Raw genomic sequence first — 17,014 nt, forward strand, 5'->3', positions numbered from 1 at the left:
TCTCCTATAAAGTCAACAATAAAATACTCCATAGGTCTATATAATATTTGGTAGGCTTCGCAACTAATCAAATCTTTCAACATATCTCCCCATTATTCTAATCATGCTTACTACCAAGAGTCAAGAAGCAAGTGAAAACTTCATGGTAAGCTCAACATATAGTGACCTGGAGTTCATAGTTGGGTCATTTCTATCCTCGCCCTAACATTACTACAGAACATATTAGGGACCAGATAACTTTTTTTCGACATCTTAAAGAACTACTTCGTTATATTGGTTGGAGGAGAATTAAGCTATATATCTTTCCCTTTCTAAATAGCATCAACTATTACACAAAGATTGTCCTCAAAAGAAGAAAAAAAAAAAGACTAATGCACAAAAGTTTCTCCAGTAGTGGAGTTGATGGGTTAACAATTGACATAATAGCATTACAGCTGAGGTCATATAGCGCCTATACAACAAATTATTCAAATGGTGAATTTTCTAAAAGTACTCGTCACATACAAATTTTTAGATTGAACAGAATCTTTTCTAGCTACCAAATTTCAGAAAGCAACAAATTGCGACTTCATTCCATGAATATGGTTATACAAATCAAAATGTAAACCTAAGTATCATTAGTAAACTGTTTGTATTTGGTGGTTTTCTTTCTGCTAAAAGTGTTTGTATGTTACAAATAGGTCTACAGAGCTAAATAACTACAATTACAGACATAAGAGTAAAAATGATTACCAGGCAGAAAAATCTTTGAAGTCTCCTACTTGGCCTGCTTTCCTTTTCTTGGTACCAGCAGCTGGAATACTAATGTCAGCAATAACTGGTTCGACTGGGGCAGTTTTTGATTTAAGGTATCTCCCAACACCGCCACCAACAGCACCAGAATCTGTTGCACCAGTGCCCGGGTTGCTGTACCAGGATCCCACCTTTTCCTGAAGTTCACAAAAGCAATATATAGACTCGGTTTCCAAATTGCTCACCCAAAAAATAGAGTACTAAGAAATTAAAGAAAGAAATACTAAAATTAAGAGGGGGTGGAGAGGAAAGAAACGGGGTGATAAATTTGCATATGAACATGAAAAAATAAAATAAAAAAATACTTGTAAATACATAAAAAGAGAGAGAGAACTGCACACTACTGTACTTGCAGTTCTGTAATGAAAATGAGATGATAGGTAACATAAAGACAGAGAAAAAGTCTCCAACACTTACATTTTCTTCATCCTCAGCCTTATTTTCTTTGGTTTTCTCTTCATCCTCTTCATCAGGTTCAGCATAAGGGTTGACAAAAATACTTACCCTATTTATTTTAATCTCTTCCTGGTAAAAAAGCACAAGAACAAAACTGTTAAGATCAACAAAAATGGAAAGATCCTTGCAGTCAGTTTCTCCTATATATAAAGGGCGAAGAGAGGGTGGGCAGAGGGGTCAGGTCACCCATAGTTACATTGCTTAAACCAAATAAATGAGCCTGAAAAGTGACACCAGTTCAGGCATGAAACCAAGTTTTCAGCAGTCAATTACTCAGCCAATTTGGAAGACACCCTGTGTTTGTTAGTGTTAGTGACCAAAATATAGGTAGCAATAGCATACGTAAACACCAGGATCTTTAAAACAATTTTAATATTTCAATGAGATTTGCCAGGTAGCCCAAGTTTACGGTTTCCTTTATAAAAATAATTACTAGACACTTCTGGATTCATTGAGGCTGCAATGAGCAAAGTTTGTAAATTACCCTTGTAGACTTGTCATTTTTCATTGTTATGATAGTTAGTCACTTAGTCACATGGATACAACCACCAAAGCTTAAACCCAATATGATGGGTCAGCAGCAAGAACCTAGATTTTATCTCCCTCCACTCCATTCTACCAAGTCAACTCAAAAATACTAACAGATGAGTCTATCATTAAAGAAACCAGACAACAATTTGAGGACATGTTGACATTTGACCAACCCGAATTTCTTATCTGGTAATCAATCATTCCACATAAGTATCCGTAAGTGTTACTCGCAAAAGAGAAATTGCCAATCAACTTAAGCTATTATAACTTGGAAAAACATCCAGCTATGGCATTGCTTGATCACAAAAAGATAAATAACGACCAAAGAAAAATCGAACTCACCAGAGGTCGATCTTCATCATCCACAGGAACTTTTTCCAATGTTGTAAGCGTTGTCATGCCACCAACTACCATTCCAAATACAGTGTGCTTATAGTCTAGATGCTTTGCAGATTTGTACATGATGAAAAATTGAGAACCATTTGTGTGAGGTCCACTATTTGCCATACTAACAACACCTCTTCCAGAGTGAAGCAGCTTTGAGTTCACCTCATCCTTGAAAGGCTTACCCCAAATCGATTCACCCCCTTTTCCCGTACCAGTTGGATCACCTCCTTGAATCATAAAATTCCTAACATTATATTACCAGCCTTTAGTTTGAGCATAACCACAATAAAAGCAGTAAAGAAATTGAATATTTACATACCTTATGTTTCTGTGAAAGATTACCCCATTATAGTATCCTTTCTCACAAAGAGTGATGAAATTTTCACATGTCCTAGGAGCAATATCACAATGCAACTCAATATTCAAATCACCATGAGATGTATGCAGTTGTACGTATCCTTTTTTCTTGGGATTTTTCTCAACTTTGATGTATTCATATTCATTTTTGGTGACAGGATCAAAAGAAGTTGACGTGAAGGATCTTGAAGCAGCACCGGTTGTGTAACGGCTTTTCACCTGCGTCACACCAGAAGCAAGTTTATGACACCTTCTCTTTCAAAAAGCAATTGGCCACAATATTAAGACACTGGATGAAGAGATGATATCAACCATGAAAGTAACAAATTAAAAATAAATAAATAACACTAAAAACAACTCACAGAACCCACTTCTTTTTTCCTTTTTTTTTTTTTTTTTTTTTGGACAGCGTGAATAGGAACATGTGAAAGTATAAAGGGGTGGATGGAGTAATTGAATTGGATTACTGAAGGTTCTAACAAGAGTGAGACGAAACATAAGAGCATTTAGGTATAAGTGTGTTGCTGTGTTAGAGGCAGATCTAAAAGCTGGAAGAGAAGGATAAGCGCAACCATAGACAAAAACCAACAGAGATGGAAAGCCATAACAAAGAGCCAACAGGAATGGGGGAAGAAATTGAGTAAGTCTTAGAATGAGAGGGGAGCCACCAAATTGCAAACCTCACAAAACCTTTATTGAAGAGACAAAAGGTCGCAAAAACATCAAGCCAACCTAAATATTCTGCTTAAGGCATTTCGGGTAATTCATAAATAGAAACATCTCACTATTTCAGACATACAAAAAATACAGCAGGGAGTGTTTTTCCATGCCTCATGCATGAAAATATCATCAATAGCACAAAAAAGCTGAATATTTACAGCTGACAAGGCTGTGTCGCAAAGCCAGCAAGACAATGGCACGTAATATATGTAACAAAAGCAGCACACCAAATATTTAAGGAAAGCAAAGGGGAGAAATCTAGCTTAATAAAACTAACCAGCTTTGCATTCACAGGAGCTCTCTCACCAGCCATGTGGGAAGCTATACGAGCAGCAGTTTTATCAGCTGAGCCAGCTTTTGCAGCAGCAGCACTTCTTCCGTGTACTGAAGCAGATGCAGCATCTACAACACTAAACCCCTGTCTGTTTTCAGTCTTTCCATTAGATTTAGAATCATCTACAATACGTGATCTTGCATCTAAAATAGCAGCAAGTGCTGCAGCTCTTTCTTGTTGTGCCTTGCTTCCGCCTCCTCCAAGCAATGCTGTTTGTTTTCCTTTCTCAGTTCCAAGTTCTGCAAGCATTTGCTTGATGTCCCCACTAACATTTATGTTATATGTTGGATCCGATTCCATTTTTTTCAGTTCTGACAGAGATTAACAAACATGTCAAATGTGACCACAGAAGCAAACACAAGCCAAATGCAAAAGATTTTTTGCACAAAATGATACCTTCATCATCAATTTTCAAGCCTTTCTTGACATGGTCAAATTCAGCTAGAGCTTTTTTGGTATCAAGTTCATTAGGATTCTGCATAGAGATAACATAAATGTCAGTGTGGGGCTTAATGGTGACTAGGGACGATATGAGTAACTTAAAAACCGGCAAGTAGAACATAATAATTACTCTAGTTACCTGGATGGTTATGAGATCATCTCTGGTAAATGGTTCATCTGTGAGCAGCTCCTTCCAATTCTTTGTTTTAATATTCAACTCTTTGATTGCCTGTACAAGAAAATGCACAAAACTTAAGGTCAGTAGGTAGCTACTGTGAACATGAATGTAACTCAACAGTGTATGTGTATCATTAGAAGCAGCAATATCTCTGTGCTACACTGGTTTTTCTATAGATTATATCCATCTAAACCCTGAAAAGTTCGGTAAATCTGTGTATGCAGCGCAAAGAAAAGAACCAACCTCATAACAGAACACGTTTCCAGTGGTCTTCACAGCAACTATGTGGGTGAATTCAGTAAAAACCTTGTTCAAAACTGGGCAATGAAACTCCCCTTGGAAAAAAAGAAAAAAAAAAAAAAAAACTTGATCAACAGATAATCAAACTCAATAAAGACACACACACACAATGCAAACATCACACAGACACACACATATATGAATTTAATCATCCAAATGCAAACATCTAAAAACAAAAACACTGCAGTCATCTGGAATATGAAGTCATTGCTCAACCTTCCTCTCCTCACTCCTTTCCGTCCCATACAAACTACACAAGTAGTAAACAATTTGTATAAATAAGAAACCCTTCGAAATCATAAGTCAGTCAACATTCTTTGTTCCTAAGCAAACAATGAACCCTGCTTACCATGATGGCAATAAGCTGATCAATGCATTAAGGAAAACAAACTTTTAGCGCCGATGGCTTTTTCATTATTTAACAACAGAATAGCTAAACCTTCAACCCCCCCCCCCCCCCCCCCTAAACACCCTGGCAGTGTGCAGTTATCATAATATGAAATGCACAATAATCCCGATTCGAAATTACCATAGAGCGGTGATGGAATACACACTAATCTAATCTATGGCTACCTAATTAAGTCTCATTCATATTAAAACATTAAAAACAAGCAATAAAAGGAATAGTAATAATAATTATTATATAAATATTATATAATGTATTATACCTTCAGAATTCTTGTGGAATGCAAGAGGAATAAGATCCGCAAGCTTAAGTGGAGCTCCAGTAACTGGGTTTCTCCCATACTTCCTAATATATGGGATTATATGCCTATCATCCAATAAATTCACCCCAATTAAACCTTCAATTTAACTCACAAAAACAATCAAATTGCTAGTAAAATCAACAAATTAAATCGAATAACTAACATTGTTTCAAAAACGCAACCATCCTGAGTGCAAGTTGGAATCTCAAAAGGCGTAAATGTGAGACTGCAAAATCAAATTCAAAAATTCTAAAAATTATCACTTGAAAATCATAAATTAAACAATAAAAATAAAATTAAAAAGATGGAGAAGGTAAATTTACGCGCAGCAATAGAAAGGAAGACGTTTGAAGGGAGTACGAAGATCTTTGGACTTGGCACCTCCCCATTCAGTAGCCTACTCTGTCTTCGTAATGTACATACGATCTTTGCTATGCTGCTTCTTCCCCATTTTTCAATTTCTCTTACAATTTCTCTCTCCTAAGCTTTGATTTGGGGAAAAATTGAATTGATAGAATTTTCTAGGGTTCCGGTGAGAAGTCGCCGGATTTATTGTGTTTACGATGAGGCGGTTAAGGTGACCTTGACTAGACTAGGCGGTGTTTATTTACGAAGAACGGGTTGTTTCGAGTCATTTTGACGCTAATTTTTTATTTTTTTGTTTTGAGATTTTAATTTTAGGGCTTGTTCTAATTAAACTTTTTTGTATTTTTTTTTTTTTTGAAAGAAAAGACATAAAAGTGAAGTAAGTCTCCTAAGATTGTACCCTAATTCATTTGATGAAATTAATAAGAAAATATAACATGTACGGTTCAATGTTTAGATAATCTGCAATTTGATGGCCTAAAGCTGCAACATAATTTGTTGCTCGATTGGCTTCTCAATTAGGTTACTTATTACAGACCCGCTTTACAAACAGACTTCTTTTTCCGTCCAAGTTATTCTGATCAATGGACCAAGTTTGTCACTATATGGTTGATATGTTAAAACTCAAAATCATGTAGAACTCTTTTACCTCAACTCCTCAAGCTTAACCATCTTAGAGCTTTCCAATTGGCAATTTGGCATTCCTCATTTTCACCAAACTTTTATTAATCACGGAGTAAACAACACGCCTAACTTGTAATTTCTCAAAAGTTTTTACATGTTCATTTCATATCAACCAAACAAGCTCTGAAAGGCTGAAACAATAGAAAAACTGAACCGAAAAATGAGTCCCACTTAAGTACAAAGTTTTGCGTTAGCAAGCATTTCGGGTTGATTGATGGAACCGGACTAGAATAAGCCCAACAAAGGAAAAGAAAAAAGGGGGGGAATAGACAGCAGCACTCCATCGAAGAGAATGGAAGAACCACCACACTGCAGCAGCAGCAGCAGTGACGACGAAGACGGTGATGCTGAATGGAAAGCCGCCATTAACGCCGCCGCCTCCACCCTTTTAGGCTGTACGCAGCCCAACAAAACTCCCACTCCTGCGCTTGATAACGATGATGAAGACGCCAAAACTCTTCAACCCCAACCCATCAAGCACTATCAAATCAAGGTCATTTCCTCCTCCTACCTATTTCATCGTAATATTATCATCAATTTATTCTACTTTTATTTCATTAAATATTAATTCTTGTTCATATTAACCTGCTTTACAAATTACCCATTTGGTAGATGTTGTCAAAATTGTGGTAATTTGTATCCCAACTCTAACCACTTGTTGGATGATAATTGCATTTGTTTAATGGCCTACTTATTTCCAAATATATCTAATTGTTAGAACTGTAATTGAAGTGAATTGAATGCTGTTAGTACTACCCTAAGCAGGTTCTAATTAGTTAGCAAGGTGGTATCTTTGAAGTTTTTTGGTTGAAATTAGAGTGGTGATTGTGAATGTAATTGTGATTATCATTTGATAGGTGATTTTTTAGTTGATTAAGAATTGAAATATAACTTTGAGCAACTTCCCAAGAACTGAGAATTGCAATTCCATTAGATAGAATAAACAACTACTTGGTGGCTCAACTGCAACGGAATACGTGTGATACTCAACAAATAGTAGAAGGACGGGTTGTTTGATTGATTAAGGTAAAAGATTGCGAAGGTTGAACATGGCTTTAGGCCATGACTCTCCAAGTTTTCTCTACAATTTTCTGAATGCCCTCTCATACTAAGCTACTACTTCTTATACTACCAATACATTACTCGAATTGGCTATATTGCCTTAATTAATACAATTACTACTTTAGTGCAATACAAACAAACAATTACAAGTGCTTGTCCCCTGCTTTAGCCCTCTGTTTCATGTTGCTTCTGCCTTGGTGCGTTGTTGGTGTTGTTGCCTAGCCCTTGTTGTCCTCTCTGTCTCCTGTGGTAGGTGAGTGTCACGGGAGGAGGTCTTGGGTGCATTGCAACACTCCCCCCCAAAAGCAACACCTTGTCCTCAAGGTGGAAGCTTGGAAAGCTGGCCTTGACGGACTCCGCATCCTCCCATGTCGATTCAAACTCTGGCAGCCCGTGCCATTTTATCAGCACCTCCAATCCATCGGACCCCCTTAGCTTAGGTCTGCTGTCCAACACTTGTTTCGGCTCCACCACTAATTCCAGCTCCGGTGTGAGTTGAGGAGGAATGGTGGGAGAGGTCGGGCTTGCACCTAGTGCCTGTTTCAGTTGGGACACGTGAAACACCGGATGAATCTTACAATCTGGTGGAAGCAACAACTTATACGCCACCTTCCCTATCCTCTGCACCACTTCAAACGGTCCATAATATCGTGCGGCTAGCTTCTCGAATGGTCGCCTTGCCAAAGAGCGTTGCCGGTAAGGCTGTAGCTTTAGGAACACACGATCCCCAACTCGGAACTCCAATTCCCTGCGTTTACCATCCGCATTGGACTTCATCACCTGCTGAGCCTTAATTAAGTTAATTTTCAACTCATCCAAAATTAAATCTCGCTCTTGCAATATTTCCTCGGCTGTACCCACTGCAGACTGCCCATACCCCACCCTCACAAGGCGTGGAGGGTCACGCCCGTAGAGCACCTTGAAAGGGGACATGTGAGTTGAAGAATGAACGGATGTATTGTAAGAATACTCGGCCCACGAGAGTCATCTAGCCCATGACCGTGGCTGTTCTCCGGCGAAACACCTAAGATAAGTTTCCAGCCGCTTGTTAACCACCTCGGATTGCCCGTTCGGTTGCGGGTGATAAGACGTATTCCGCTTAAGATCGGTGCCTTGTAAACGAAATAATTCTTTCCAAAAAGCACTCACAAACACTCGATCCGATCGGAAATAATACTATTAGGAATCCCATGGAGCCGCACCACCTCCCTCGCAAATAATTCCGCCACGCTGACTGCTGTAAATGGGTGTTTTAACCCCAAAAAATGGGCATATTTAGACAATCTGTCTACTACCACCAATATCGTGTCCATACCCTTGGATTTCGGCAGCCCCTCTACAAAATCCATCGTGATATCTTCCCATACCCGCTCTGGAATCGGCAAAGGCTGTAAAAGACCCGCCGGAGATTGCTGGGAGTTCTTGTTACGCCGACAAGTAACGCACTCCCTCACGAAATTAGCGATTTCACGCCTCATACCCAGCGAGTACCACTCTCTTGCCACCCTCAAATAAGTTTTGAGCTCACCTTCGTGACCCCCTTCCGGTGAGTTGTGATATGCCTGGAGTATCTCCGCCTTCATGGTCGAATGTTGAGGAATTACCAACCGCCCCTTGTATTTCAAACGACCACCCTCTAAAGTGAACCCCCGATATCCCTCACCTTGCTCTACGACTCTTATCAGACCTTGCACCCCCGTATCACTATCAATTTCTCTCATCAAGGCCTCCCAATCAACCCCTTGCACCGTGATTAAAGCACCTAATTCCGCCTCCCCTGCAGCACCACCCCGCCGCGAGAGAGCGTCGGCCACCCGGTTGGCCACCCCGGGTTTGTAGTGAATTTCAAAGTCGAACCCAATGAGCTTCCGAATCCACCTTTGATATTCCATCCCCACCTCCCTCTGTTGAGTAATAAACTTCAAACTTTGTTGGTCACTCCTCACAATGAACCTTCTTCCCAAAAGATAATGTTTCCATTTTTCCACGGCCATCAACTCTTTCTCGTAGATCGACTTCTCTTGGTTTCTCGGCCCCAAAACTTTACTATAGTACGCCACCGGTCTCCCTTCTTGAATTAAAACCGCGCCTAACCCGAAACCCGATGCATCCGATTCTACTATAAAGGCCTTGGTAAAATCGGGCATAATCAATACCGGTGCTGAAGACATTGCTAATTTCAGCTTCATAAAGGCTTGCTCCGCCGCCTCGGACCACCCAAAGGAGTCTTTCTTGAGTTGGTCGGTGAGAGGTGAAGCAATCTGAGCATAATGGAAGATGAACTTCCTATAGTATCCAGTAAGGCCAAGAAAACCTCTTAACTCTTTAAGAGATTTGGGAGTGGGCCATTGCAACATAGATTGGACTTTATCTTGGTCCACAACAACACCATCTTTTGAGATTATATGGCCCAAATAAGCCACTACCCTTTTGCCAAATTCACATTTTTTAATATTTGCAAAAAGTGAGTGGGCTTTGAGAAGTCTGAGCACTTCTCTTACATGGCAGATATGAGCTTCCTGACTTGCACTATACACTAGTATGTCATCGAAGAACACAAGAACGAACTTGCGTAAGAATGGTCGGAATACATCGTTCATCAATGATTGAAATGTTGCCGGTGCGTTAGTTAACCCAAAAGGCATCACTAAGAATTCGTAGTGACCCTCATGAGTACGAAACGCGGTCTTGTGTGTATCCTCCTCCCTCACAAGTATTTGATGATATCCGGCCTTAAGGTCTAACTTGGTAAACACTTGTGCCCCATTCAACTCATCTAGGAGCTCATCAATTACCGGTATCGGATATTTATCCGGTACGGTCTCTTTGTTGAGGGCTCGGTAATCGACACAAAAACACCACGATCCATCCTTTTTCTTCACTAGCAAGACCGGACTCGAGAAAGAGCTTGTAGACGGCCGAATTATGCCGGCGGTGAGCATTTCCCGTATCAATTTCTCAATTTCATCCTTTTGAAATTGAGGGTATCGGTATGGCCGGACACTAACGGGATTACTTCCTTCTTTGAGCACTATAGCATGTTCATGCCCCCTACTAGGTGGTAATCCATTTGGCTCCTCAAACACTTCTTTAAAATTCTCTATCACCTCTTCCAAGAAAGAAGGTGTCACCTCCTTTTCTTTCTCACTCCCCTGCCTCTCCATTAGATTCACTTCTATCAACACGCCACCCCTCTGCTTCTTGATGGTTTTCACCATAGCTTTGAGGGTGATTCCCGACTTAGCAAGGCTCGGATCCCCCCTCACCGTGACTAACTTGCCGCCCACCGAAAAGCTCATCTCTTGGAGTTTCCAATTGGTTAAGATAGAGCCCAATTTCTCTAGCCACTGTACACCTAAAATCACATCCGAGTTTCCAAGTTGAAGAAGTAAGAACTCCTCTTCGATCTCCACATCATCACTAAGCTTCAATTTAACTCCTAAACACAGCCCTCTCCCTCTAATTGTCTCCCCATTCCCTAAGGACACCCCAAACGCGGCATCACCGGTTACCTCCAGCCCCAACTCCTTCACCGCTTTAATTGATACGAAATTATGAGTCGCGCCGGGATCGATCATCACTATCACTCCTTTTCCTCTTATTTCCCCCCGCAATCTCATGGTTTTAGGATTTGCCAACCCCACAATGGAATTCACAGATATGGCGGTAAGTGTAGCCTCTTCTTCTTCCTCCTTCTCTTCGCAACTCTCCAATACTGCCAATTCATTTCCAGCTTCATCATCCTCCACAAGTAAGATACTTAAACCCTTGGCCGCGCACACATGAGTCGGGCCTGTCCAGCGGCCATCACACCGAAAACAGAGGCCTTTAGCCCTCTTCTCCGCAATTTCTCTCTCCGTCAGCCGCCGTACCTGGGTTGGGTTGGGTTGGGTTGTTACGGCTAGAAAAGGGTGGTGGGGGAAAAGTCACCGAGGCTGCTGATCCCTGGGAAGTTTGATTAGCCGTGGAGTTAGCTCGGTATTGGGTTGGGTTGGAATTTTGTGGGTTAGGATGGTTGGTGGGCTGGTGTGTTGAGGGTAAGGTTTGGGCTGCCCAACACCAAGAAGTGTGGACGCGGGGCTCCGATTGAAATACGAATATGGGCCGGGTCTAGCATACACTCCACCTCCTTTCTTCAACCCATTAACCCGATTTTGCTCTTCTACCCGGATCGCGAGATCCATCGCATCCTCTAGCGTTAATGGGTTAAGCATACGGATCTCCGATTTCACATCCTCCTTCAACCCATTAACAAACTGAGCTTTCATTATGCTCTCCGGAATATCCGTCAATGGCGACGCCTTCTCAATGAACGCCTTTCGATAATCCACCATTGAGCCGACCTGCGTGACGGCCAACCACTGCTCGTGCAGGGTGCCGGAGTTAATCGGTCGGAATTGCGAGAGGACGCGCAGTTTCATATCCTCCCAATTCATCACCGGTCGCGGACGATGCTCCCACTGGTACCACCTCAACGCGTCACCGTCCATGGCCACCACGGCCGCCTGAATTTTCTCCCCTTCCGTCAGGCAGTAGAATTGAAAATATTGCTCCACTCGCAAAATCCACCCATCTGGGTCTCCGCCATCAAACAACGGCATGTCAAGCTTCCTGAACTTCCAACTACCTCGTGCTTCTAGCTGGTGGTTGTTGTGGTTAGGGTCGGCACCGTACCGGGGTTCCCAATTACCGATTCGTATACCATTAAAGGCCCCCGTCTCTAAAGTCGGATCATTGAATCCGCCTCCCAACGGTGGCTGCTCTACCTCCTCATCAATCGGTATCGGTTGTGGACTGGGTTGCGCGTTCATGGCTTTGAGGGTGTTGCGTATCTCATCCAAGACCTTGTCTTGTCGGCTCGTCGTCATGTGCAGCTGTTGGTTAATGTCTTGCCGGAATCTGTCCATTTTTCCATCCTCCCTTATCCTCAACTTCTCCATGGCGTCTTCCTGCTGTTTCAACAAGGTTCGTTGCAACGAAATCTCCCCCTCTCCTAACTTCTCAAGCACCTCCTCCACTTTTTCCTCCAGCGCCGCCACTCGCTCCGGCGTCACTGTTAACGGCGTCGACGGCATGGTTGCTCTGATACCAACTGCAACGGAATACGTGTGATACTCAACAAATAGTAGAAGGACGGGTTGTTTGATTGATTAAGCTAAAAGCTTGCGAAGGTTGAACATGGCTTTAGGCCATGACTCTCCAAGTTTTCTCTACAATTTTCTGAATGCCCTCTCATACTAAGCTACTACTTCTTATACTACCAATACATTACTCGAATTGGCTATATTGCCTTAATTAATACAATTACTACTTTCTTGTCTTCTTACTACTTTAGTGCAATACAAACAAACAATTACAAGTGCTTGTCCCCTGCTTTAGCCCTCTGTTTCATGTTGCTGCTGCCTTGGTGCATTGTTGGTGTTGTTGCCCAGCCCTTGCTGTCCTCTCTGTCTCCTGTGGTAGGTGAGTGTCACGGGAGGAGGTCTTGGGTGCATTGCATCAACCTAGTAAATACTAGCAATAAGCCAATAATCCTATATTCCTATTCTATATTTTGAGATGCATAATGCCATAACTGGCTGAATGTTTACCATATGTCCTTAACTAGTTTTAAAATGAAGTTCCCAGTTCACCGAAGATATTCCTAAGAAACCCCAATAATCGCTTTGCAAGTAGCTGATGTAGGATAAGCAAGCTTGAATAGATCCTTTTGGTTCAGATCAATTCTGGTTGCAGTGTGAAACTTTATTGTTCAGTTATGATGAATTCAGTGCAAAGAGTGCTTATCCCCTGGTATCTTAGTGTCGCCCCAGTAATCTCTTTTATGCTTGAACCTATCAAGACCATCTCTGACTCTCTGTTATCAGCTACAGCATCAATTGATGCTGATTAGGGTTTTGATCTCGGTAAGGATACTGATTGCAGACCAGCTTCACAAAGAGACTTCCTTTTCCGTCACTAAGTCATCCCAAGGATCAATGGACCATGTTAAGATCATGTAGAACTCCTGTACCTTAAGCTTAGCCTTCTTTAGAGCTAGGAAACTTGGAGGGGGACTTGTAGACGAATACATTTGTGGGGGATTATCTTGACAAAATTGAGAAATTTGTCTTCTTGACTCCTAAATTATTCCGTATATCATTAGATTGCCTTAGGTTCATATTGACCAGTGAAAACTGAAAAATAAAGACGACACTGAATATGTACTGACAACTGACTTAGTGAAGTACTAAATGTATGCCATGCTCATTAAGTTATTATGAGAATAGTGGAATGTCTCAATGGGAATAGGAGAGGAAGCCTCCTTGGACTATACATGATCAAATGGAACTGTGTATGACAACAAGCTACGATTGATTGACCTTATGCTTAGGATATTATCATGCTAAAGCCATATTATTCCTCGAAACCCCTTTCGCAATACTATACCTAATGTTTGTAAGAGGCTAGGAAAAGAAATGTTCATCCGGTTTGCCTCTTTTGTTTTTACTCAAACAATTTGCTATGCAATGAAAATGGAAACTACTGGGAACAATATAAAGGTATACTACATTTACTTGACTTGAAATTCAAGTGTCATTGAGAGATTTTTTTTTTTCCCCTTCGAACTACTGGGAACTTATTTGCATGTCTCCTAAGTAATCACATTATTCGGCAAGGAAAGTGATCTTAGTAGGTCATTGTTTAAGCTGTTTGCTGAGAGGTAGTATTGTAACTACAGGCACAAAAGACCTTGGATGACATAATGAAAAAATCTTTAGATGTGGTGAAAACTTCAGATCCCATCGACATCAATGATGATCATCCTGTCGCAAATAATGGTGGGGTTCGCTTATTCAAACAAGCTCCTGTTGGCATAGTGTTTGATCATAGAGGTATAAATATGTTTTTCTCTTGTATCTTTTCCATCAAAGGCTCAAATGCTGGATTTTAGATCTGGAAAATATTCAGTCAGAACTCTTTCTTTGTTTTCAGTTGAACTAAAGGGACCAAAAAAGAAACCAAGACTTCTCCCGGGTGAAGCAATTAATGAGAAATCAAAGAAGGTTTTATTTTTTTTCCGTACTCTCATTAGTCTTTCTTCTCCCCCTCCCCTAGAGAGAGAATACACATAATGTAAGAAGGGCTACTGATTCTCTGGATTTATGTTTGCCTGCAGTTTAAAAGAGAATTGCAGTCTGTTGTGGTTGAGGGAATGGATATCTTAGCTACTGCAAAAGATGCAAGCTTAAAATCTCTATCTAAATTGAAAGCCAAAGAAGCAGCTGCAAAAGAAGCTGCTAAGAGAGAGGAAGAAAGAGTTGCACAGCTGAAGAAAATCAGGGGGGAGAAATGGCTGCCATCAATCGCTAGAGAGATGCAGCAGAAATTTAGAGTTCGTTAGTTCAAACTCGAATCTGAGATGCGCTACTGATCATAGCTCCATCCACCAAAAGAGTAGGTTCCTTGGATGCGCCTCCTGTCTAATTTGGGACATTAGTTTTATTAAACTTTTTGTCATCTAGGAAAAATGTATTTGAAACTAAATTTTTTTGAAGTATAGTTGCTAAGATAGTATAATCAGGTGTTATCCCGATCCCTTGACTTGTTTGCGTTTCAATCAGTCTTATTTAAAGTTTATATAGCTATTGATAGGTTTCTTATGGTTCCAAACCAACATATATGACCCCGGGGAACACCCTACGCATTCACTTCAGTTTTGGAAAATTTCCCGAATTTGGCCCGAAATTGTGGATTATAGCCTTCAATTTTGGACATTTTTTTTTACTTTTTTAGACCCGAAAAAGAAACATATTGGATTGCTTTGCATGGACTCGATGACACCCTGAGAGTCCATTTGGGTGGTTGGAACCGTTCAATTAGCCTTTAAATTGTCAAATTAGCCATTTATGTACACGCCTCCCCTTATCAACTCAAAATCGTCACGGGCCTTTATGTGACCAACTAATGGTCGTATATGATTCCAAACAACATCATATGATTTGAAGATGTATCCTCTACAATCTCGAGAGTTTTCCACACCAAAATTGGTCCGATTTCTTGTACTTTACTCTTTAGCTTTAGACAATTTTTCACTTTTCCAAAACCTAGAAAAGAGTAAAGGTCAATGTGCTTCACATGGATTCCACGCTATTTGGGTGGTTAGAATCATCCACTTTACCTTTATATGTCAATTCAACAATTTACATTTATGCCTCCCAGCCTTCACTATTTCAAGGCCTCCATGATTCTATATGTGACTGACTAGTGGCCACATATGATTTTAAACTACATTATATAATCCCGGGATGTATTTCTACCATCCTTAAAGTTTTCAACATTTAGGGCCGAAACCCCAAAATTGGTTCGCTTTCATATATTATGGCGTTAGAATTTTACTTCCAAATAACATTTTTAGATCCGACCAGATTAAGCATCAGGCAGATCCTTTTCCAAAGGGTCCCAAGAGGCTTACTTAGTGCTCAAACCTATCTCATTCATGCTTTGGCCAACCACCCACCGGCCACCGGCCACCGCCTACCCTTTGCTATCAATCTATCATGCCTTGGGATGTCTTGGCTTCACGGCTTGGGCTTGCGTTGCCTTGCACAGTTGCGCTATCAATCAACAGGATCAATTATGGGTTTTTTAAAAAAAAATTTATAAAAAAACTTTTAAAAATTGTTGTTTATTTATGTACTTTTATTTATGTACTCCGTACAATAATCTAACCTAACATGATCAGTTCGCAACAAAAGAATATTTCCAATTTTCCATTAGAGGTAAATAATTAAACTGACATTCTGACAAGGACTTTCAAAATAAAGAGCTGAATATTTCCGGGAAAGAAAATACAAAAACGTTTAATTATTATTGTAGAATGAACCTAGGTGTTGATTAATCCGAAGAAAATCAAACAAAAAAAACTGAAGGAGCACAAAACAAAGCATGTGGCATTGCATTTCTGAAGTCAAGTTAGCAGTTTTTTTTTAACATGAATTTTGCAGATTTTAATGATAAAGAAACAGATGGTCCCATCTCTCAATTTAAAGTCACTTTCTTTGGAACATAGAAATTGCTAAATAACAAATTTTTTCAAGATAATATGCTCCTAACAATTATATTATTACGGCAGACCAAAGGCTTTTTCTTTAGTGGAGTGATAGTGTGTTACTAATCTAACTATAAATAATTCCGACTTTTTTGTGTCTTCAACCTCATTTTAGGTGAAAAAACTCACAGGAAAAAGCCACATTCAGCTTGAGATTCAAGCTGTCCAACAGATCATCCTCATCTTCTACATCTCTCTATCTCTTTTAAGTCTCTCATCGTGTGAAATGGCGATCTTCCTGTCGAGTGTGTTCGGAGGTCTAGGTTACTGCATGAACACACTGTGGGGGCTACAAGAACGGAGGTTTTCTGCAGTGTTTGAAGCTGTAAGCTCAGGTGCAAGATACATGACTATGGGGCTCATTTTCTGTTTCTTTTCGCTTCAGACTAGAGGGGAGCTGAGTTATGCCTTCATATGATCCTCTGCAATTCTGCATGTCTGTGCAGCAAAATGTAACTCTTTTTCGCCCGCTGTAAGGTTTCCGGCAGAGCCTGAAGTAAAAAGTAACAGAAAATGACTCCGGCGGTCAACCAATTAGTTTGTCTATCTAATTTAGCAAATAGAATTTTCTTCATGTGATAGTTCTATGCATGGCAGAAGAATTTTGG

At 40.5% G+C, this 17,014-nt stretch overlaps 2 protein-coding genes across 2 annotated transcripts; one reads left to right on the forward strand and one right to left on the reverse strand.

Annotated features, from left to right (window-relative positions):
• Positions 1 to 446: 446 nt before the first annotated feature.
• LOC145602297 (peptidyl-prolyl cis-trans isomerase CYP65-like) lies at positions 447 to 5,858 on the reverse strand. The gene is made up of 11 exons (XM_081658485.1): positions 5,527 to 5,858; positions 5,367 to 5,429; positions 5,165 to 5,268; positions 4,440 to 4,531; positions 4,158 to 4,247; positions 3,974 to 4,052; positions 3,521 to 3,888; positions 2,486 to 2,742; positions 2,122 to 2,410; positions 1,210 to 1,317; positions 447 to 929 (listed from the first exon to the last, which is right to left on the reverse strand). Coding segments are annotated over exons 2-11 (1,590 nt in total). The 5' UTR covers positions 5,369 to 5,429; positions 5,527 to 5,858; the 3' UTR covers positions 447 to 728.
• A 608-nt stretch (positions 5,859 to 6,466) lies between these two features.
• On the forward strand, positions 6,467 to 14,891 carry LOC145602681 (uncharacterized). The gene is made up of 4 exons (XM_081658846.1): positions 6,467 to 6,746; positions 14,037 to 14,190; positions 14,291 to 14,361; positions 14,475 to 14,891. The coding sequence occupies exons 1-4, from the start codon at positions 6,546 to 6,548 to the stop codon at positions 14,697 to 14,699; spliced, it is 651 nt and encodes a 216-aa protein (XP_081514972.1). The 5' UTR covers positions 6,467 to 6,545; the 3' UTR covers positions 14,700 to 14,891.
• The last annotated feature ends 2,123 nt before the right edge of the window (positions 14,892 to 17,014 follow it).

This window comes from Chenopodium album, chromosome 21, assembly GCF_948465745.1.
Source record: "Chenopodium album chromosome 21, dcCheAlbu1.1, whole genome shotgun sequence".
In the NCBI taxonomy this organism is placed as follows: Eukaryota; Viridiplantae; Streptophyta; class Magnoliopsida; order Caryophyllales; family Amaranthaceae; genus Chenopodium; species Chenopodium album.

Bases quoted from the DNA above. Each gene is read 5' to 3' on its own strand.
- LOC145602297 (XM_081658485.1), bottom strand. The intron at 3,889-3,973 runs GTATCATTTTGT...AATCTCTGTCAG, and splicing joins CTTGAAAATTGATGATGAAG to AACTGAAAAAAATGGAATCG. The intron at 1,318-2,121 runs GTGAGTTCGATT...CTTTTTTACCAG, and splicing joins ATGATGAAGATCGACCTCTG to GAAGAGATTAAAATAAATAG.
- LOC145602681 (XM_081658846.1), top strand. From the start codon at position 6,546: ATGGAAGAACCACCACACTGCAGCAGCAGCAGCAGTGACGACGAAGAC. The intron at 6,747-14,036 runs GTCATTTCCTCC...TTGTAACTACAG, and splicing joins TCAAGCACTATCAAATCAAG to GCACAAAAGACCTTGGATGA. The intron at 14,191-14,290 runs GTATAAATATGT...CTTTGTTTTCAG, and splicing joins CATAGTGTTTGATCATAGAG to TTGAACTAAAGGGACCAAAA.